Here is a 22,802-nt window from a genome sequence, read left to right as displayed (position 1 = left end):
AAAAAAGGGTTAACTAAATTAACAAGTGAAATAGATGAGTATAATGGACATATACTGGAGTAGAGTAAAAACTAATTTTATTTTGTGTTTTTCATTTGACTATTTTAAATTAAAAACTCCCGAGTATACTTCCATTTTGACTCAAGGGCTCACTTTCGCTCGTTGGATAAATTCCCCGATCGTACAGTTCTACTGAAGTTATGTACTTATACATAAAAATGCCAAAATTGCGCAATAGTACCCAGGGGTCTTCATTGCACTACCCAAGAGTCCTTTGCGGATATATGATACAGAGATCCCGTGTGAAATCTGTTTTATATTCAAATGACAGTTGCCAATCGATTTCTAATTTGTCAAAGTAATTGATTGGGGGTGGGGCTACGAATCACGTGTCTGAAAATCAGATTAATGTCTACAGATGTTTTTTTCCCCGTTAGTTGCTGAAATTCAAGACTCATACAGTGCAGGATTAGGAATTACTCGGGTGTATAAACTGACCAAGAAAGTTCAAGATGCCGTGAAAAGATCTTTCTTTAAGTCTACTCAAATTAATTTTAATTTAGCTACTGAAAACAGTATTCTTTATTGCTGAAAGAGTTTGAGATTAATAGGTCTAACTTAAACTAGGAAAACAAGGCTTCACATGAATCTTCCCGTGAATGAACAAATGCCATGTTTAATTAATAAAGTTGGCGACCTTCAATTCCCCGTGGTAGATCGCCTTCTCCTTGTTTTCAGTCATTTTTACTTGCCAGATTTTTACTTGAGATTATAATGCTAGGTTATTTTATAATCTATTATTTTAAAAGTCCAAAAAGAAACTGAAAACGGAAAAAAATTAGCAAAAGCGTGAGTGGGTATAATTTTTAGGTCACCCATCCAAGTACTAACCCTCCTCAGACGAGCTGGACTCAGTATCTTGAACGACAACGATTTATCCACTGGACCACGGTTCCAGGTGAATCAGTATAACAATAGCCGTGAAAACAATGCACCCAATAGACTAGACTTTTTAACAGGATATTTTCAACCGATTCCGTGCGTGGCAGAGATGCAAGGGATTAGCCGATATGGTCTGGGGGCCGGCTGGTCTCTCCCCTGATGCTTCGGCTAGAACATTTTCTTGCGTAATTCGTACACCCAAGGGCAGAAGGATTTAATCGCCGTCAGGTCCGAAGTCCATACGTCGCCTCAGCTCTGCGGATGTCTCGGGGGTATGGCACAGTGGAATCGTATTTTTTGAATTTCTTTTGGTGGGTTCGAATCCCATCTATTCCACATCACATTTTTCTTTTTTTAATTCATTTTTTATTAGATTTAAATCTTCAACAATAAGGCAATCTTTTTATAGTAAAAATATATTTATTCCTAGTCGATTGCTTATAAGCCTGTATAAGTGCGATCAGACGTTATCAGTCATTTAAACAATATCGATCCGCTATGCTTTCCTAACTTGTGACAAAGTTAGCTAACACGAACATTTACTGCGCTTAGATCTCTTTATCATATTCCTGCAAAGGACTAGCGGGTGGTGCCGTGAAGACTTCTGGATACTATTGCACAATTTCTGCATTTTATGACAAGGAAAATAACAGCCACCCCAGTAAATAATATAATGACAAAGTATGGTAAAAAGATAAGAAAATTAATTAGTGATTCTGACTGAGAACATTGAGATATTTGATCTTGTTGCGTCATGGCGCAAGTTCAAATTCCGAGTACTGTGAAAAACGCAAAACTGTTTATTTTATAGCCTAAAATAGGGCAGAACCTGCAATTATTTTAATATTATCTAGAGAACACCTTAAGGGAGACGATCGTCTAACGAAATCATTCTTTTCTGTGAAACATTCTATTATCTTTTGGCTGACGTTGCAAACTTCCCCAGCTGTACTAGGCCTTTGTGCATGATACAGCCCAAACCCGGTTAGCTCAGTTGGTTGAGCATCGGACTTTCATGCGGGAGGTCATGGTTCGAGTCCCGACCGGACCAACACTCAGGGTCTTAAGATAACTGAGGAGAAAGTGTTGCCTTTGTACTTACATCTGCAAATTGTTAGACTTTCAAGTGGCTCGGATGCCGACCACTTTAAATGGCGGTCCCGTATCTCCACACTCACCATTACTAACCAATATCGGAGGGACGTAAAAGAACCACTGAGGACGTGAAGAAACCCTGGCAGTGACCACCCTCAGTACCTACACTTCATACTAACCATCTCTCATGCTTGTAAATTGCATAAAAGCAATCTGTCATTCACAACTCAATGTAAAGCGCCTTTGATTATATCCATATAGAAAGGGCGCTATATAAATCAAGCCTTGTTCACACTAGCGTCGTAAGCATCGTAATCGTAATCGTAGTCGCAATCGTAATCTTAAGAAGCTTACGATCTAGTGTAAACGAACGCGACGCAAGCCGAATCGTAAGCCTCGCTTCCTTGTTATTTTCCTGCCAGCTTCAAAGTTTTCATCATGGCAACGAGTGTAGTGATTGGTCAATCCTTACGATTACGATTACGTTTTCTTGGTCCACACTCGATCGTAAGGTGAGCGTAATCGTAATCGTAGTCGTAAGGAAACAAAACCTTCTGATCTTAGCTTACGATTACGACGCTGTTATGATGCACCTTACGACGGCTCTTAAGACTACGATTTTTGATTCCCACTGGGTTTTAACGCTGCTTACGATTGCGATTACGATTACGATTACGACGGTAGTGTGTACAAGGCTTTATGAATCATAATCATAATCATAATATTCATACAGGAAAGTTCTAGCGAGAAATTGAGCATATTCTTCCACAGGCAGCCCAAGCATCGTTCTAGAGAATGATCGTATTTTACATAAAAAATTACTATGATAAAAATTCACTATAACCTCCTATAACCTTAGTTGACGTCTTTATCTGTAGGTTTTTGTTCTTATTTATTACTATCATTTTCTTATCTGTCGGTTCTTAGGCCCTGTGTATAAAATCCATAAAATTGATTCACCACAGGGCATAAAAACCAACAGTAAAGACGTCAACTATTCGCCCAAAACACCTCAATCGATCCACTAGAATACATATTACAGTGCGACTATACCAACCCAGACAAGTTTTCATACAAATTAGCCAATCACGATTGAGTATTTAAAAAATAGAATCTGTACAAACTTTCAGTATCAAGTTCCTTTTAAAAGCATATATTTTACTTTATACGAGTGTGTGTGTGATCAGGAGTGAAGAGGAAACAGTTTAAAACCCAAAGTCACTAATTCATCGATTATTCGGTGTCAAAAATGTGATTTGTAAATTTGATTCAAAATTTGTTTGGGTGGCCTTGGTTAATGTCGTCGCACTGTGAAAGTGAAAGCTGTCGACTGTGGAAACTTCATGCAAATTTACGATACTGTTGTCAATATCGCTTGTCTCAGAAGAATAATGACTCGTACTTTGTTGGGCACTTCCCTCTGCTGGCATAGAAGACTGCTGTAGACACAAATCTTAGAAACAAAATCGATACACCGAATCTTTGCTATCTATTGTGTCTAGCATGAGTATTTGATCGCTTATTACCTTTCTTTGCATTAATTTATGATTTCTTGGAAAAGTCAAAGTAGGTTCCAGTCTGGCTCTTGTCACTGAGTGGAGTCACGCAACGGCAGATCATTGGAACGCGTCGACTAAGTTTGATGAAAAGTTCTAAAGAAATTGGAAAATGTAAAATAAAAACCACAACAAACAGAGAAAATAAAAAAGAAGATGATAACAACAACACTAAAAAATTCACCTACCCTTCCCTTTCTGTTTAAGTTCCCTTTGATTAGGATGGACGTGAGATAATTTATACAATGAGTGCAATGGGCTGTATCGAAGCTATATTCGCCCAAAGTCCAGGGGCGGCGGAAGCGGGGGGGGGCCGGGGGGGCCCAGGCCCCCCACTAGATTTTTTGGGGGGACCTGGCCCCCCCAGAATATAATGCCTCACACACAAAAAAAAACGCATGAGATTTGGTTATGATTACCATTATTTATTATTTTGATATTACATAATTTTCTGTATCTAAAAAATATACGATATATCTAGCAACGACTTGCATCATTTTTGTGTCTCTCAGCACAATTGCAAGTGGTTTAATGCGCGCAAAATGTTACTGATTGAAATATCACACATACACGTTTGTAAGCAAGCTAAACAGGGAGGGGGGGGGGGGGGTCATTTCAAGGTACCGTGAAATATTGGAGTGCCCCCCCAAAATTTTTCAGCTTCCGCCGCCCCTGAAGTCAGGGAAGAATAAGAAGGAAGTGATAGACTATTATCGTTAATTAACCGACTTAAAAAGGAAACAGGTAAACCTAGTATGCTTAAATTCTTGTGTGATATATTCCTATAGTAAGTTTCCATTATTCTTGGAAATTTCGTACAAGAGTTGGAGTATTTTATAGGAAAAATTTAAATTCTTCTTTGAACGATATCAAGCGATGGCGTTTGGAATCAGGTTCCATCATAAAACTTGCCAGTGTTTCTCGGAAACATTTTGAACGTTTAGGTTGATACTTTGCATATTAACTTTGTGCTGAAGTACTTATACACTTTACTTGTACTATTTTGTAACTTTTTCGTCGAGGACTGAATCCAAATCGATTAGATAATGGATTGTGGTGTTTTGTTATTATTCATGAGATGTTTACTGCTTGAAACAATTGATGAAAAAGAGTTTTATTCGTATCCTTACCGTCCTGGTCCAGGTAAGACACGAGGACGCTGGATTCCTAGATTATAAATCAGTACAGATCGCGGCTCGTTCTAGTCCAAACAATCGGACAATGGGTTAGTTTAGAATACCTTGAGCTTTCATGTTGTGCTTTTGAACTCGTGGATACGCGAAGCTTAAAAAAGAGTTAATATTGTGAGGGGTTTGTATGTGCAAATGTTTACTCGCTCACTCACTCACTAAGATGTTAGCAGATCGATAATTACTTAAGCGCGTTTGTCTATCGTCTTACGTCATCATCTTACGAACGCTTTACGCGAATCTAGGGCGGATTTCATACAAACATATATGGGCCAAGTAAAATCATTCTAGCTTGTGTATAAAGTTAATAATGTTAATTGTAGTTTCTTTAGTCATATATGTAAAGTTCAATACAACTCAATTAACATAACGTTGATGAACACTGAATATATTATACAAATATAAATTTCCAATTTTATTTTATTTTAACAGTCAGACCACCTCAAGCGTGAACATGTAGAGGTCATTAATGACTATAGTTTTAGATTCTTGATTTCATTATTCGATTCAAACATTCATTAATGAAAACGAATCTTCGATATTCAAAAAATAATAATAATTTGAAAATTCGATTAACTTGGCTTGTAGGCTCTTGTTTATAGCGCAAACAGAAGGTAAGTCATTAATATTACACATTCCTTGCACAAAAAGTTGTTTTTGCATTTCAGTTGCATATATGCTTGGCTTTTGTATATGCCAGGCTTTGAAGATTCGCTTTCAATAATGAATGTTGGGATCGAATAATGAAATCAAGAGTCCAAAAACAAAGTCATTAATGACCTCTACGTGTTCACGCTTGAAGTGGTTTGACTGTAATGAATCTAAATACTAAAAGTAATACTTACTGATTATCACTCTCCTGTTTTATCGAACATTTTGTGTACGATTACGAACCACTGCCGTGGAATTGGCCAATTTTTCATTATAAAAAAAGCTAGATTGCAAGCGCAAGCGCCATGACACTTTTTAAGGGTATTAAATACCGCTGATCGCTCGTCCCAGTCTTCTATTCCCCATTCCCTATTCCCGGTCATTCCCCATTCTTCATTTCCTGTTTTAGTAACAACCGGTTTCACATCGTTTTGTTTAACATGTATATTGTTTTGCTTTACTTTTCTAGTTTCATTTCGTTTCTTTGTTCGCTTTAGTTTCGGCTTGTTCGTTTGCCAGTTTGCCTTGTCTGTCGGTCTGTGTGTATGGCTGTCTGTCTGTCTGTCTGTTTGCTTGTTTGCTTGTTTGCTTGTTTGCTTGTTTGCTTGTTTGCTTGTTTGCTTGTTTGCTTGTTTGCTTGTTTGCTTGTTTGCTTGTTTGCTTGTTTGCTTGTTTGCTTGTTTGCTTGTTTGCTTGTTGCTTGTTTGCTTGTTTGCTTGTTTGCTTGTTTGCTTGTTTGCTTGTTTGCTTGTTTGCTTGTTTGCTTGTTTGCTTGTTTGCTTGTTTGCTTGTTTGCTTGTTTGCTTGTTTGCTTGTTTGCTTGTTTGCTTGTTTGCTTGTTTGCTTGTTTGCTTGTTTGCTTGTTTGCTTGTTTGCTTGTTTGCTTGTTTGCTTGTTTGCTTGTTTGCTTGTTTGCTTGTTTGCTTGTTTGCTTGTTTGCTTGTTTGCTTGTTTGCTTGTTTGCTTGTTTGCTTGTTTGCTTGTTTGCTTGTTTGCTTGTTTGCTTGTTTGCTTGTTTGCTTGTTTGCTTGTTTGCTTGTTTGCTTGTTTGCTTGTTTGCTTGTTTGCTTGTTTGCTTGTTTGCTTGTTTGCTTGTTTGCTTGTTTGCTTCTTTTGCTTGTTTGCATGCTTGTTTGATTGTTTGCTTGTTTGCTTGTTTGCTTGTTCTTGAAATCGTGATTTTATCAAGACCGGAAATGTCCCGTCGTTTGCAATAACGTTGATTCCAAATGCCCCTTTGTCCTTGTAAAAAGATCCTATATTGCGATCGTCTAGAACAACACATAATTTGAAAAGCGATGACAAAATGGAAGGCTCAAGGTGTTTTAACCAACACCATCGTGGCTCCCTGCAGCTTCCGGCTCCAAACAAAAAAATGCATTTTTCTCGAATTTGTTTTGCCGCTAAAACCTCAACTTCAAAAAGCCAAAAGTCCCTTGGATTTCATTCGATTTTTCTAAAATTTCGAGAGTTTAAAAAGTGACTTATGATCCAAAAAAGTGTGTCTCCCATTTTTAAATTTAATTTCTTTCCAAAGTTATGACGCTTTTTACTCTAAACAACTCTCCGAAAGCAATCGCCGAACTTTGATCAAAAATAGCGAGAGATATAAAACAGATACCAAAAATCTGGGCCCCAGGTTTTGACACCCTTTTGAGCTTATTATCTCCTGAGTCATTAAGACATTTTTCGCAAACATAGCTTAAAATGTACGTGTCCTCTAACGTTTTCACTGAGGCATGGTCAAATTTCGCTTCGAGGACAATAATGTGAACAGCAATTAAAAAAATCTTATTTTGAAGATTTCTTCATAAACTATGTTTACTCAGCTTTCAGAAAATGTATACTTTGTTTGTATTGTATAAAGCCAGCGCGTTATTTAAGTTTGTGCGCATAGTGGTCCTAACTTCTTTCAAATCCGTCTTATTTTCCTTTATAGCATAATTCATTAACACCAAGGATGGCTGCAAAGCTATCTGAAAGGCTTGGTGAACAGGTCACGTGTCCAATCTGTTTGGAACACTACTCGGACCCACGCCTTCTCCCCTGTCTACATACGTACTGTAGACAATGCTTACAAGATCTCCTGGCTAAAGGGAAAAGAAAAGTGTCTGTTATCTGTCCAGAATGTCGAGAGGAAGTCCAGGTAAGGTCGCTTTTGAATGAATAAATTGATTTATGCTATAGCAGAATTCCTCGGCTGTCTGTAAATATGTTTGTCCAAGGAATAACTCAGTTGAAAAGCTTTAAATTTTAAATAAAAGGCATGTATATTTATTTTCCACAGATAATATCTGGTGATGTTACGAAGCTGCAAGTCAACTTCTGGATCAACAATCTTCTATCACTTCTTTCCATCCACTCGACTGATGAAAAAGATGGCGGCAACACTGAGTTGACGTGCGAAAACTGTGACAGCAAAGCAGCAGCCAAAGGAAGATGTGTCAACTGCTGCATGTTTTTGTGTAACGTTTGTTTTACAGCACATCAGCGTCTGCTAGCACTGAAGGACCATCAACTGATAACACTGGATGAGCTGAAAGACACAGGTATCCCAGTTATAGAGAAACAACTTTTTTGTGAGAAACACAAAGGAGAAGTCAAGAAGCTTTTCTGCAATACTTGCCACGAGGTAATTTGTCGTGATTGTACCATTACTGACCATCGTGACCATCAGTTCAGCTTCGTTGAGGACGTCCTTGATCAACGCAAGCAACTCTTTAAAACAGAAGTACAAAGAGCAAGCAACACCAAGAACAAGATCGAGGCAGTTTTGAAGTCAGTCGAAAAGATGAAAGAAAACGTAGAGGAAACAACAAAAGCCACCGAAGAAAACATCGATAACGTAATCGACAAACAAATTAGAGCTTTAGAAGAAAAACGAGCAAGTCTGAAAGAGACCACAAAAAAGATTGCAGCAACAAAGATAAAAGAACTTGTAGCACAAGAAGATGGTCTCACAATGCACCTGACTGGCTTGAAAAGCGCCATTGAATTTACAGAGAAAGTCTTGACAAATGGCGGTAGCAGTGATGTCCTGTCCTTATCCAAACAACTTACATCTCGTTTGTCACAGCTGTCTGAGAAACCTTATCCTGAAGATCTATGCATTCCATGGCAAAAAGCGATAACAAGACTTGAGTTTAACGAAACTTTGTTTCTTAAGTCCATAAATTGTGTTAAAATCGTTGACGTTACTCCTGTTGATTATAGTAAGTGCTCTGTTGGGCAACTAATTGATGGCCATTTAGTCGATATCAAAGGCAATATTCGCGCACGTGGAGGCCAGGTTCTGGAGTTTGTTGTCCAAATCAAGAACTCGTTTGGGGAAAAGATGAAAATCATGCCAGACAGAATACAAGCCACAACAGTAGGGTTTGGCGGCGGGTCTATGGTACTTCCGATAAGACGTTTGGAAGATGACACGTACAGTTTCAAACTGACATTGATACCCACATTTATAATGATTTGGTCTAAAATTCTAGTAATGGTTGACGGGAAGAATATCTTAGGATCTCCAATTAATATATTTTAATAGCAAACCCGGAGATTCATTCGTCAACAGGCGACAGTATGCATGGGGAAGCCAACTCTTCGATTTTCTTTTCGTTGTCTTTGTTTGCACTCTATATGATACATGCTGGTAACAGTACATTCGGCTGGCCACAAAAAAATCTATGAAACATTGTAACCTCCGGCAAGATGAGCTTCCTAGTTCTTGGAGAGAATAATGAGGGAAAAAAAGGGTTAACTAAATTAACAAGTGAAATAGATGAGTATAATGGACATACACTGGAGTATTGTAGAAACTAATTTTATTTTGTGTTTTTCATTTGACTATTTTAAATTAAAAACTCCCGAGTATACTTCCATTTTGACTCAAGGGCTCACTTTCGCTCGTTGGATAAATTCCCCGATCGTACAGTTCTACTGACGTTATGTACTTATACAAGAGTGATGCGCTGGATCTGAACATAAAAAAAAATGATCAAAACGCCAAGACCCATCCCCTCCCTCCGCCCAAGACTTTTTTGATTTTCATCAATCTTGTACCCAGAGTCCTCCAGCGACCTGCTTTGTCGTCAGCGCCTGGAGATACTCCTGGAGAGGCTATCATGAAACAAAGGAAAATCACCGAAAGTCTAAATGCAAGTTATGACACGGGTAACTCTATGCTAAACCGGAAATGACGTTAAACGCAGCTAGAATAAACAACGTCTAACGAAACATCAAAGGGAAATCCCATATTTCATAGCGCAAGTCTAGGTTCATTCAGTATTCAAAGATCTCTAGGATTGCTTTGATAAGATCGTCATCATCAGCCAAGATGCCTGTTTCTCCTGAAGACGTTATCACATTATTTGCTATCTTAACCAGCGATAGTCGTTATCGTATCCTTGTGAGTGATCGACGAATGAAAGGTGGAATTATTGCTGGGATAGGTGCTACAGTCGGTGGGGTTTGTGGAGGACCGATCGGAGTGGTAGTCGGTGGTGTTGTTGGAGGTACAGTAGCTGCGTGGACTACTAAGAGAGTGGCGATACCTTTGGAACAGTTTTTAACCGACATGAACAAAGAAGAAAGAGAACATTTATATCAGTACATGAGGTATCTTGTCGACGACTGTAAAGTCAAAAACTTTGTGGCGTTGAATGCAAAGGTGGCCTCGGATTGGGAATTACGAAGGCGGTTCTTGGATGTATTATTCTGTTACTTGAAGACAGAAATGAAGCTTACGCTAATCGACAACTGAAGAAGGAAATTAATGATTACAAGATTTGTGAAAACTGTGAGTAAAAGGAGTGCATGACTGAAGTACGAGCAATCTACTGATACGGTGAGTCTACAGGAATAAATCAAATCAAAATATAGGAAAGTGAACGCTGCAAAAACCTGATCATATTCTAGTATTGATCTGATGTCGACTTCATGTGAGAATAGTTGGTGTCGTAACACAGAACGTGTAAACTTATGACCAGTTCAGTTTTTGTTATAATATTTTGTTGCCCTTATTGTTTTCATCTCTTTGAAAACTTTTTATAAACATCTGGATTTTTAATGTTTAGTTGGGAGATCTATTTAATGCGTGATAAGAATATTCAATTTTACTTCCTCAAAATATTTCGTTTTGTCATGATCATAATAGTATTATCAAAGCTCTATTTACTGCTTGTAGTACATGAAGAGAAAAAATATCATAGACAAGATAGAAAGTTATGAATAACAGCTGTAGTTAGAATCTTTTCGGCTCTTTTCATAGTAAACTTTGCTCAATCGGTCAATTGTTGTCCAAATTTCAATTTTGAAGCTCTCTGATTGAAGGCTTACGGACTGTAAACACGTAATCTAAAAACAGCTTCAAACAATCGTAATAAATTTGTATTCATGAAAACAAGAAAACATTTGATTAAAGCTTGCATTCTTGCTGAGGGAGTTTGGTTACCATGGAACATGTCCTGCACGTGCAAAAAAAGTTTGTAAATGAAAAAGAAACGGAAGTAAATATACATAGTTTTCCGTAATACCCTTTGCCCAAAATGATTTTGCTTTGGAAGAATTTATAAGAAAAACCTATTAAATTCCAATGGAATGTATTTTTTCCCACGCTAGGTCACACTATTTTTGTTTAGCGTTTATATAGCGCTAGCAAAACTAATAAAAAAAGAAATAAAAATAAATTCCAGATGCCACTTTTTCTTATTTGAGTCTTGAACAAGAACTTGATGACGGTTTAGCATGTTTATACAAAATAATATAATGATAATAATAAAAAAGGCGGACTAGGTGTACGTAATTCAGAATTTATACCTTCCACCAGATATATGACGGCTTTTTGCAAACTAACGAAGAAAAAAAAAAAAAAAAAAAAAAAAAAAAAAAAAAGAAAAAGAAAAATCATCATGGAAGCAATGATTTAAGAAAACAATTTTTTATAATAATACAAAAAGATAGGCAAATATATTTTTTACTTTACTAAGTTACTTTGAGAATTTATGATTCCCTGTGTTTTGCTGTCTATGGACGTCATAACGACTCATAACGGGGCTCCGGGGAAGTTACCAGCTGACTACCGGGTAGTTCTCAATATAGTAATACGTATAGATGATTGAGTATGACATTGAAGGTTGGTAATGAGATTCGTTTAGTTGTCTAAACCAAAACAAGCTTTAAAAAGGAATTATTAATACCGAAAAAAATAAAGTTTTCGACATGACACAATGGAACTTTGACCAGCGGCTTTGCGTCTTCTCGACATGCCCTCGAGGTCATGATTCCGGGAATCCCCTCCTCATTTCGTCAGCCGACATTTGTTTTGGTGAAGTCTTGTGAAATGATTCATTTTATAGTGTTATTTTCTTTCGACTTGACGATTATTGAGGGTATATCACAATGCCAATATCTCAATATGATTTACAGCGAGTAATAGCGGTCTTGGCCGACGAAGAAGAGTTAAAAGCGACCGTCAAAGGAAGCCTCAAAGGTGGTCTATTGGCCGGTATTACAACTACTCTAGGAGGTTTAGTATTCGGTCCTCCGGGGTTGATGGTCGGAGGCATGATTGGTGGAGCACTAGCATACAACACAGCAGAAGATTTCAAGCCCGTTTCGCACATCATTAAAGACCTTAATGCATATGAAATACAGCTGTTATACGACTACATGAAGGATATTATCGATAATTTGACTGTTGATGACTACGTGTCTTTAATGGCGTTGATCAGTGGAGGGCCAGGACTGCTTCTAAGAACACAACTCATCGATAGAACTGTGGACTTTCTGAGAAGTCAGCTTAAAGTCCAACTGATCACTTCCACGTAGAGACGCTAAATTTCGAAAGGAAAAGGAGAACTCGAGTTTAATATAAAGAACAAAAATATCGAATTTGAAAGTGAATTGATCTAATAATATTGTTTTAAAGAATTCTTGTACACACGTTTACTCATCTGAATCGAAAGTTTTTACAGCTCAAAGTTTAACTGACTTCTGGTTAAAGAGACGCAGATTTTGAAAGGAAAAGGGAAACTTGATAGTAAAGAACAACAATATTGAATTATAAAGGTGAATTGCTTATATAAATGATTTTTAATATTAAAAATTAATAATTGTTTTAAATATTTTTTTGGAAACGTGTGCAAATTTCCACCTGTTACTCATTGACATATGTTTAATTATGTTTGATGGATTAGCTAATATTTTGCAGTAGGACTGGACCCAAGCTAACAGAGCATCCTGTAAACCTGTACTACGTAGTAAGACCTTTTGCTTACCATTTACCAGGAAAAACTAGAATTTCCAGTTGAAAAACAAATGATGTATTCCAATTGGAAGTGTTGGGGAAAACTCGGTCTTCTGATGTAGGTTATCCACTTTGCCTGCTCTTTTTGGTTCTTCCGGAAGATGGGTGGGTGTACCATTTTTCAAAAGTCAAAGTTTCCTGCTCTTTTATACAATTGCCCTATTTCACTATGACGTCACCTCAAAACAATCTTTTGTTTAAACGCAAAGAATCATGGTCTTCAGAGGGGGTCAAATCGATGCAAATTCTCCAAAAATTGTTCTAAAACCCGTAGCAATCCACGAAGAGAAGTAGAGTAGCCAGCAAATGCTCAGAATATTTTTTAGTACATATTAACACATATTATATCTGAAAACCAGGCCATTTTAGATTAAACTGTTTCGGTAGGAGTAAATTTTGTTGAAAGTTCTATTGGATTTGGCATTAGAGTAACTGGCCATGACAAACCAAAGTAAAAAGTGCTGTGCCCCTAATTCTGCCCATTCAATGTAGACTATTGCTTTATCTATTAGAGCTGTAGGAATGATTAATCAGTCAGCAGACGGTCCTAATTTGAAGTGGAAATAAAGGGTGACATCTAACTTAGGTCAGCCCTGTTTGCTTTAGAGTTTGATCTGTGAGTTAGCCATGCCCTGACTAAGATCAGCCCAGAGGTTGTTTCAGGGCTTTGATCTGTGAGTTAGCTGTAATCTGACTTGGAACAGCCCCCGAGGTTGTTTCAGGGGTTGATCTATAATTTAGCCATGTCCTGACCTTGATTAGCTCACAGGTTGTATTGTTTCAGGGTTAGAAAGTTTTTAGATTTTAAAGTGGGTAATATGTCCAAGAAGGATAACTAAATTGGTATGCCATTCATTAGCCCCCCCCAAAAAAAACAAAAAAAAAAAAAAAACAAAAAAAAACCCAGATATCACTAGCTAAGTTGGTCATGTAACTTTGAAAAATGCATTGGTGTACATGTAAATACCCTTATTGGTAGAGGGTACATAACATTTCTCATAGACCAGCTACTAACAGTCAAGACTGTACTAAATATAAACATGGCATTCACCATTTTATTCCTGGCCCTTTCATAAAATTTGAAGAATTCAGAGACAGATCATTTATCAATTATTTATTAGAATGTCTACTAATTTCTGTTAATATTACTAATATATTTATATTTTATTTAGAAATACCAGTAATTTGTCATACATATCGTAGTTTATTTACATGTCATATCGTTGGAAAACACAAAGTTTTTAAGTGTAGGTGCCTATAATTTGTCATGGAAATGTCAAATAGGCCCCTTGTAGTACGCAGAAATGCAGCTCAATTTGGAGGAAATAACAATAGGTTTCCAATTCTCATGAGATTGAAATTATTTTGTTTTGTCCTCCAAATCAAGCTCCTTTGACATCGTTTGCAAGGGGTGTATCGTATGACAGCTAGATACTTTACAAATATTTTGAGGCTCTAAATTCATAGATCACGCAGTCTGTTTCGAAAATTTAAGTCCAATAAATTATATGGTTTTATTTAAATAGTATTTAATCTATTTTTATACTTTCATCATACAAAAATCTAGATAGTTTTAATACTACAATCTCTTGTATGTTGTTTCTTCCATCTTAGTTAATACAATAAATCATAGACAAAAACCCTTGTACTAAAAAATCCTCAAGTTTCATAGTACTCTCAAATTGATCACAATTCTTCGTCTGAAATAAATAAAAATTCTTGTTCTTCGAGCCGTCTTCTTTTTCTTTTTGCTGATATATTGCACTGCATGTATATCAAGATAAAATTGGCCAACATGCTAACGGCACACAAACTGGTAACACCAATGAACCAATACAATAACGTCCTGCAGAAATAAATGATCAAAGATGATATTAATTAAAAATGTAATGATTATCCTTTATTGAATTTTTCATTAAAAATTGTAATGAACCAAAATAGCAACTTAGTATTTTAATTAGTATTTTATTTTGATTAAAGAATATAAACTTGCTTGCTGTGCTGTACAGCTGATAGGAGCACAGCCCATTTTGTCTTGTCTAATGTCTTGTCTTGTCACCGGCTTATCTTGTCTTGTCGTCTTTTGTTTTTGTCTTGTCTTGTCTTATCCATTGCTTTAGTCATTCAGCAACAAATAGATTTTCTCCGCATGGCCCAGCTATTGCTATTTCTAATTGGCTGTGCTCTTATCACCTGCAATTTCAACTATTATTATTTATATCTGTAAACTATTGAGCACAATAAAGATTGATTGATTGATTGATTGATTACACAGGCAGTTATATACCACTTGGGGATTGATTGGCAGGACATGAAAAGTGTTCTTGCTTCTCCTAATGCCACTTTTATGTTCTGCTGTATATACTATAACTACACACTGCACAGACACATGTTTTTTTATTTCTTTTTAGCACTGTGCACTTTTATTTCTCAACTAATAGGAAAACACACAATTTTAGGCAAGGGGTTTCCTGTCTGATTGTTATTAGTTGTTGTTGCCCCTATAGTTTAGGCTGTTCCATTACAGCAAAAATTGTTGCATCGTGACCCGTCGTTTTAAAACCCTGATTGGATTTTGGTCTTTTCCAAGCCATCAATCATCTTGGGTCTATGCAAATGAACTCTACTAACACAATCGCCCAGTGTCGGCCATTTTAATATTTAATTATTAATTTTTCTAATATTTATGCGAATTACTCTCTGTCTTGGTCTGTGAAAAAATATACATTATATATAATAGTAGCCACTTATTCTATTGCATTGTCTTTTGTGTTTTACTTTGACTGTTAGTAATTAATTATAAAACTTTTTTGGATGGGCCAAATAAAATCACTCCCTCCATATAAACATGTGTTTTAGCTAATCAGATCATGTGTTACAGTGCAATTGATATAACCAGGGCCACTTAGGCAGTGAGAACCAATCAAATCACTCCCTCCATATAAACATGTGTTTTAGCCAATCAGATCATGCGTTACAATGCAACTGATATAACCAGGGCCACTTAGGCAGTGAGAACCAATTGAATTATAGAATGAAAACAAAACATTCCAACTTTAGGTAGTGGAGCCAATCAGAAAGCAGCAGAAAAATATATCCTTTCCCATGAGAAAATGACGATGGCTATCTAGTTGTTTACACTAACATCATCAAATAGATCATAATGTAAGTTATATAGCATTTATTGATTTTTCATAAAAATAAATATACCAATAATTCATATGTTACCTGTATTCATTTTTCATTTCAACTTCTTTCTCACTCAAAGCTTCTATTGGTGATTCACTTGATTTTGAATCCAAACATTTTATCCCTAAAGAAAATATGAATTTATTAATATCATAATAATATTAATTAATGAATTTAGCATTTAGCTGGACAGGTCTTATCTGATCATTATCTTTGAAGGCAACACATGAGTTCAATTCCTATCAGGGGTTTTGAAAAAGCAGGCAAAAATAATTTTGAAGTGCCAAAGAAATGGAAAGTAAAATGTCATGCAAAATTTTACTGAAAAACTGAAGAAGTTGGAAAAAACCCTCAAAAAACACATACACCCTGTAAGAGAACTGACATGCACCTCAAAACACTAAGTTTGGGCATCAACCTTAGGTACAGTACATTGGTAAGAGGCTTACTGCTCTAACCACTCACAAGACATGGTCATACTAAATAAATAAATATATAAATAAATTTAAATAAATAAATAAATGAATAAATAAATATAAATTTATATTATTGTAATGCGCTTGTGAACATATCTGAATGAAACAGATGCAATATAAATGATAAATTATTATCAATTATTATATTATTACATTATTAAGCTTGATTAAAGCTTTTCTTATGTATGGTAGGGTAGGTAGAGTGAAGTTACTAAACCAGTGAAATACATATAAGATTTATACACATTAGTAGACCCTCATTCCTTTTTTCCTTTTGTGTCTACAGTATTTGACTATTACATGTTTTTATTTCATGGGTTACTGCAATAATTTTCATAAACATGCAAGCTCTTTGTCTGCGAGCTGCACACTGAAATTTGGTTTTTCGCTGCTGCCAGTCAAAAATATAAAAGGTACCAACTGATTAGGTTTGATTGAAGGCAGCAAAAACAAAATTCAGCGTGCAGCTCGCAGACACAGAGTTCGCATGTTTTTATGAAAATTGCAGCTTCTTACAACTTACTACTTCTTACTACTTACAGCTTCGTGAATTATTTTTCCAGTAGTTCATATCTGTTGAGTGTCCATTCAAGGTATTATTACAGAATCCTGTAGCTGCATCACATTCACATGGCATGCTACAGTTACACTTTTCTTCACATGCAATCCCAAACTTTCCTGGTGGGCATTCTAAAAAATAAAAGAATTTATCATTTGAATTGTTTTTTCGTCGTTTTGATTGGCCGACATAACTGCAAATAACTGCATACAAATAATATTCTGCTTATGCTCATTATGTTGCAAAGCCATTTTGCTATGAATAAAGCTATGCTCATGTGCAGTAACATTGAATTTGTCGATGTGGTTCGCTTCCCTGTGGTATGTTTGATAGATAGCAAAAACAACCAAAGCACAAAAAGAAAAATGGAAAATATGATTTGATTGATAAAACAATTTTTGAACTCGGTTATCACAAAAATATCATTATTGAGAGTGTCTTGCAACAATTTTTTCCCTCTGCTTTCTGTGTCCGCAAATATAAATTACTTACTAACAAACTAACAAATCATGATATTTTGCTCAACATCATCCAATTTATTGCTTATTATTCTAAAATTCTAGTTACAGCAGTGACTGTAATTGATGGGTTATAGGCATTCCCACGAGAGATAAAAGAGAAAAGCATGGCAGCCATTGTGGTGCCCTTAACAATGGATGCTAATAAGAAATCTTTTGTTAAATGGCAAAAATGCTTCCCAGAAAGGCTGCGATGACATAAAGTGCAATCAAAGAATAGGTGATATTCTATATATGCTTTTTTGGCCAGAAAAAGAAAATAAAGAAAATAAATTAATGAACAAACGAACTAACAAACACAGACACAAATATATGAATGAATGGATGGATGTATGAATGAATGAATGAATGAATATTAGCCCAGTATCTACATATAAAATTTCAAAAATAAATATCAGACCAGTAATATCTTCATATCAAATTCCAAAGTTATTTTTGACAACAATGCATATAATTCACTTACTAAGTTGACAGTGTATTCCCATCCAGCCAGGTGCACACAGGCAGTCCCCAGTCACAGCATCACACTTGCCACCATTGATACATGTACAGTGTGAACTGCAATTCACACCAAACATACCAGTCGGACAAGCTGTAGTAGAAAACACAAACTGGCATTAAAGACATGTATGATACCACCACAGGGCACCCATTGTTTTTATCATACTTAGACTTGCTTTATTGAAGAACATTCTTGAAGTGACAAATATGTGTATTTGGATGGCATTTTTGAAGTACTGGAGTCCCCGGTTGCACAAAGGGTGGATAGTGGCCCTGCAGATAAATTTTATCCATTGGATAGATTTATTGGATAACAGCATCACTTTATCCACTAGATAAGGATTTATCCCTTGGATAGCACTTTTCTCTCTTCGTACGACCCGATCCTGGCAAGATGAGTTGTATTCATATATTCATGTATCTTTTCATAGACACTCAGAGCCGTTATACAAAAATGTGATACTCTTGAAAATGACACTTGTCTGTAAAAATGGTCCTGCAATTCTTTGTTTGCATATGATAGACTTGTCAAGGAACTATCAAATTATCAACTTATTTCACTCCCTTGGGAATACCAGCAATATCATATGATTACATTTTTTGTTATCTTCCCTACCTTTTTCACATGCCTTTCCTGTCCATCCAGGGGAACAGATACATCCCCCTTGAATACAAAGACAAATAGTAAATCAATGAATGAACGAATGAATGAATAAATAAATCAATGAATACATGGATGAATATATAAATAAATGTACAAAGGAAGGAAGGAAGGAAGGAAGAAAGGAAGGAAGGAAGGAAGGAAGGAAGGAAGGGAAGAAAGAAAGGAAGGAAGGAAGGAAAGAAAGAATGAGCCAGGCAGTATCTAACAGGCAGCAAGTATCTAACTAAGACTTATTTCTACTCTATATTTTTACTGTTCATTTCTACCGTACATATTTTATAAAATAGTACAAATATAATCACTTATACCTGACAAATGCTAAATAGCACAATAGTCACTAATATTTACCTTCAGTACAGACACCATTTAGTGAGCACTGCAACTGACTACACTCCAGAACATCGCATTTATCTCCTGTCCAGTGTTGGTCACAATCACAGACACCCATTCGACATGTGCCATGCTTGTTACAATCTATTGGGTAGCAGTCTGGTTCATGAAAACAGGCTATTGTCGAAACTTTTCTTGCACAAATGAATTCACCACTGTTGAGAAAACAAATCATTAAAAAAATTTCATTTGGGTACAGTTTAGAGCTAATCTACTCTCCTTTGCAAACAGCACTTTCTTTTGGGTTCCCTGTGTTAACAGATTTGATTTTTGGTTCCCTGTGCTAACATACTTTGCTTTCGGTTCCCTGTGTTAACAGACTTGTCTTTGGGTTACCTGTGTTAACAGACTTGATTTTGGGTTACCTGCGTCAACTGAATTGCTTTTAAAAAAAGAAACACTAATTTCTTTGCATCAGTGAGTGTGAAAGGAAATATTGAGGTTTGCCCTATTGTGAATATCTCCTAGGATCAAATTAGAATTTAGTAGTTGGTTTTCGCGGAGAGAGGAAAGTCCGGGAACTTGGAAAACCCTGGAAGCACAGCAGAGAACCAACAAACAACTCAACTCACGTACAACACCAAGCTCAACCGGACTCTAACCTGGGTCCATGCTTCCCTTTTGGGTTCCCTGTGTTAATAGACAGGACAAAAGAAAGGAAGAAGTGGGGAAGGAGAGCGTGAGAAAGAAGCCTTTTTCTTCTGGATTTCTTTCCAGTAAACCCTCTACTACTCTTCTGTTAACACAGTGAACCCAAAAGTGAACATTACTTGATTGTTAACACAGGGAACCCAAAAGTGAACATTACTTGACTGTTAACACAGGGAACCCAAAAGTGAATAATTCCTGCAGAAGGGTCTTAGTCCCCAAAGCTAGAAGTACAGGAGAAAAATCACTTAATGACCCATGATTTGTATGGTTTTATGAGTATAGATATGTGCAGATAGATTTAGAATGACATACCATCCATCACTTGGGTAGTTGACAGTTGTACCATTGACAACAAACGTTGCAGATCCTCCACCGTCCAGATTGATTGCATTTACAAGCCCAAGCTTCTTCAAATACTTGGCAAAATTATACAAGTTCATTCTGAGAAAACACAATTAAATAGAGCCATGTCAAAATACTGCTTATGGTATTGTTCATTTACTTTTCATACTTATAAGTCTTATAGGCGCGTTGACTGGTGCAAGGGTGCCACAAATAGGCTGAATAAGTTTGTTACTGTCTGCTTTCAATAATGTATACATAATTAATGCTATTTGCTGACCCACACTGTAATTCAGCCCAGCTGCAAAGTGTTGGAATAAATTATTATTATTATTATTATATTTTATTATTAAATTGATTAATGTTTGTCAAATGTATATGAACTCCATGACTTTTTCCATATTTCTGTAATTCAGCCAGGCTGCAAAGTGTTGGAATAAATTATTATTATTATTATTATCATTATTATTTTATTATTAAATTCATTAATGTTTGTCAAATGTATATGAATTCCATGACTTTTTTCAGGCCTTGAATTAAACTTCAATTTAAGGTGGCTTCATATAGTTTCGGGCTTTAGAGTAATAGAACTATATGGAGACACCTTAAAATCACTGTGTGAACGACAGGGGAGAAAAACGGTTTTTGACCTTTCGCAACAAGGAGAGCTTTACATATTTAAGCTCAATATTATTGTAAACACGTTCTTTTGGAGCCAAATAGCAAAATATCAAATTGAACCAAAATTTATTGGATGCGTATTTGAGATATAAAGCTGTGTACTTTGGGAGAGGTGATATTTTAATCAGCAGAAAAACTGACATTTTTGGGAATTTTCTCTAGTACATATACTCTAATAATTCGACAAAATTTCATCACAAGTTTCGTGCAGCAGTGACACAAATTAAATGCCTAAAAAATTGGAGTATTAAGCTCGGGTAAATAAAATAATTGTGAAAGTAGCCGGCTTGTCGTTTTTCTGCCCTGTCTAGGTAAACCATAAATTAATAATACAGGGAGCAGAGAATGCTTGCAATCTATTATTAATTGCCAGATGCCTGAGCAGATGCTGCTTCACTTTCTAATTTGAGACAGCATTTGCGTTTAGGGCTTACTTCAATCAAGTTTCTAGTGGTCTGAGTAGGTATTTTTTGATTGACGAAAGCAAAACCTTAAGCAACTCATACTAACGTTTATTATTTAGCTGGTTGGATAATTATGGAAAAGGGTGTGTATATACACCTACTTGCAAGAACATTGACATACGATATTAGAACATTAGTGATTTGGTGAGAAAGGAATACATTAAAAGACAAAAGAAAAAGTTCAGCTTCAGTGATCTTCTTTTGTTTTTTAATATAATTCCTATTCCACTAAATCACTAATGTTCTATTTTCGTATGACAACGTTCTTGTAAGTCGGTGTATAATGTGTGAGAAAATGTTATCAAACCAAAGAATCAAAGTTTAGAGGAAATTCGCAATTATTTTTCTATTCCTACCATGGTTAATATAAAGACTTTATTATATAAATAAACTTTTTTCACCTACCCTTTGTCATGTGTCCTTTCATCAACTGCGTTTATTAGTTGATCAGATGAGAAATTTAAGATGTATGTTTATTTAATGAGCGAAAAAATGCTTTCACACCAAAAATTCAAATTTTATGGGAAAATAACTTTTATTATCTATTTCTACCATGGTTAATATAAGAACGTTTTTGTTAAAAGAAGCTTTTGTTATCCATTTTTCCACCTACCCTCTGTGATGTGTTCTTCCATCAACTTGAAGCAGTACAACATTCCCCTGAGCATCATGTCCAATAGCCGTCCTACCAGACATAACATTCACAAACATATCAACAGACCCAGTTTCTTCCAAGTCTTCACACTCGATCTTCTTACTTTCATTGATATACAACTCTCCTTTTCGAAGCAGCCAAACTACCCCTGTTACTAATTGCACAAATGGATTCTCTAAGTCCAATACCATCTCCTCTGACAAATACCCTGTAATTATAGTCCCATCTTTACGAATGCCAAAGTTGACATTTTGAATTCCTCCTGCATCGAGCACTTGTCTTCCATCGCTGAATATATTCCCTAAGCAATGCCCATTCTTAGTTCTAAAATAGCCAGCATTTGAGGCGACAACACAGTTTCTTTGTTTTGAAGTCTGACTAACTGTCGCTCTCCTACTTTGATTACAACCATCAGCACCTCCTGGTTCTACGATAGAAAACGTCCGAAGTGGATCTTCCACGACACCGTAATGACCATAAACCTGCTGTGTAACGTTCCCTAGGTTGTATTCGTAAAATAAATTGTGGACTTTGACAAAATTATTGCCAGATTTTATGGTATTTGAGGCCGGGAATTCCTCATGAGTACGATTTCCAAAGTACACTGGCTGACATTCACGGACGAATCTTAGCGATCGCTTACTTCTGTGGTGTCCAGAATATGGTGTAAGAACATCATCTGGAAATATATTTCCTATATTTACATCCTGAGAGAGAATCACACGTAATAAGACGGAGAAAATCAGGTAAATTTGAGACGAAGTTCCATCCATAATGTACTGTTCATCCTGCTAGCTGCAAGTATTAGTCCAGACTTCTCTCGGTTTATTTGGTCGCACTAACCTGGAGCTAGTAATGCGTCGACAAAATTAGCACAAAAAATCATTTTAATTTATGGTAATAAATGAATCAAGAAATAAAGGTAACAGTTAACTAGGTTTCCATTTATTATTAATTGCACTTTCTTAATTTGTTTTAATA

The 22,802-nt window shown here is 36.1% G+C and overlaps 4 protein-coding genes and 1 long non-coding RNA gene across 5 annotated transcripts; 3 read left to right on the top strand and 2 right to left on the bottom strand.

Moving 5' to 3' along the window:
• Nucleotides 1-59: 59 nt before the first annotated feature.
• On the bottom strand, nt 60-5,736 carry LOC148909251 (uncharacterized). The gene is made up of 2 exons (XR_016120368.1): nt 5,629-5,736; nt 60-3,689 (listed from the first exon to the last, which is right to left on the bottom strand). It is a non-coding gene; the product is annotated as an uncharacterized LOC148909251 (long non-coding RNA).
• On the top strand, nt 4,268-8,969 carry LOC116300592 (E3 ubiquitin-protein ligase TRIM45-like). The gene is made up of 3 exons (XM_031709481.2): nt 4,268-4,337; nt 7,374-7,580; nt 7,722-8,969. The coding sequence occupies exons 2-3, from the start codon at nt 7,395-7,397 to the stop codon at nt 8,967-8,969; spliced, it is 1,434 nt and encodes a 477-aa protein (XP_031565341.2). The 5' UTR covers nt 4,268-4,337; nt 7,374-7,394.
• A 790-nt stretch (nt 8,970-9,759) lies between these two features.
• LOC116300594 (uncharacterized) lies at nt 9,760-11,329 on the top strand. Its single transcript, XM_031709484.2, has one exon. It carries the CDS (start codon nt 9,762-9,764, stop codon nt 10,185-10,187), a length of 426 nt encoding a protein of 141 aa, XP_031565344.1. The 5' UTR covers nt 9,760-9,761; the 3' UTR covers nt 10,188-11,329.
• Nucleotides 11,330-11,336: 7 nt separating this feature from the next.
• On the top strand, nt 11,337-13,312 carry LOC116300593 (protein C19orf12 homolog). The gene has a single exon (XM_031709483.2). The coding sequence runs from the start codon at nt 11,825-11,827 to the stop codon at nt 12,251-12,253; it is 429 nt and encodes a 142-aa protein (XP_031565343.1). The 5' UTR covers nt 11,337-11,824; the 3' UTR covers nt 12,254-13,312.
• A 520-nt stretch (nt 13,313-13,832) lies between these two features.
• LOC116300591 (N-acetylglucosamine-1-phosphodiester alpha-N-acetylglucosaminidase) lies at nt 13,833-22,630 on the bottom strand. Its single transcript, XM_031709480.2, has 8 exons — nt 21,780-22,630; nt 19,992-20,120; nt 18,987-19,183; nt 18,591-18,638; nt 17,937-18,065; nt 16,937-17,086; nt 15,960-16,044; nt 13,833-14,577 (listed from the first exon to the last, which is right to left on the bottom strand). The coding sequence occupies exons 1-8, from the start codon at nt 22,592-22,594 to the stop codon at nt 14,418-14,420; spliced, it is 1,713 nt and encodes a 570-aa protein (XP_031565340.1). The 5' UTR covers nt 22,595-22,630; the 3' UTR covers nt 13,833-14,417.
• Between the last annotated feature and the right edge of the window lie 172 nt (nt 22,631-22,802).

This window comes from Actinia tenebrosa, unplaced genomic scaffold (genome assembly GCF_029948245.1).
Source record: "Actinia tenebrosa isolate PJP-AT-01 unplaced genomic scaffold, QUT_ActTen_1.0 PGA_scaffold2__45_contigs__length_23673736, whole genome shotgun sequence".
NCBI lineage: Eukaryota > Metazoa > Cnidaria > Anthozoa > Actiniaria > Actiniidae > Actinia > Actinia tenebrosa.
Note: the sequence above shows the minus strand (reverse complement) of the source record. Positions and strands in the feature narration are given on the sequence as shown.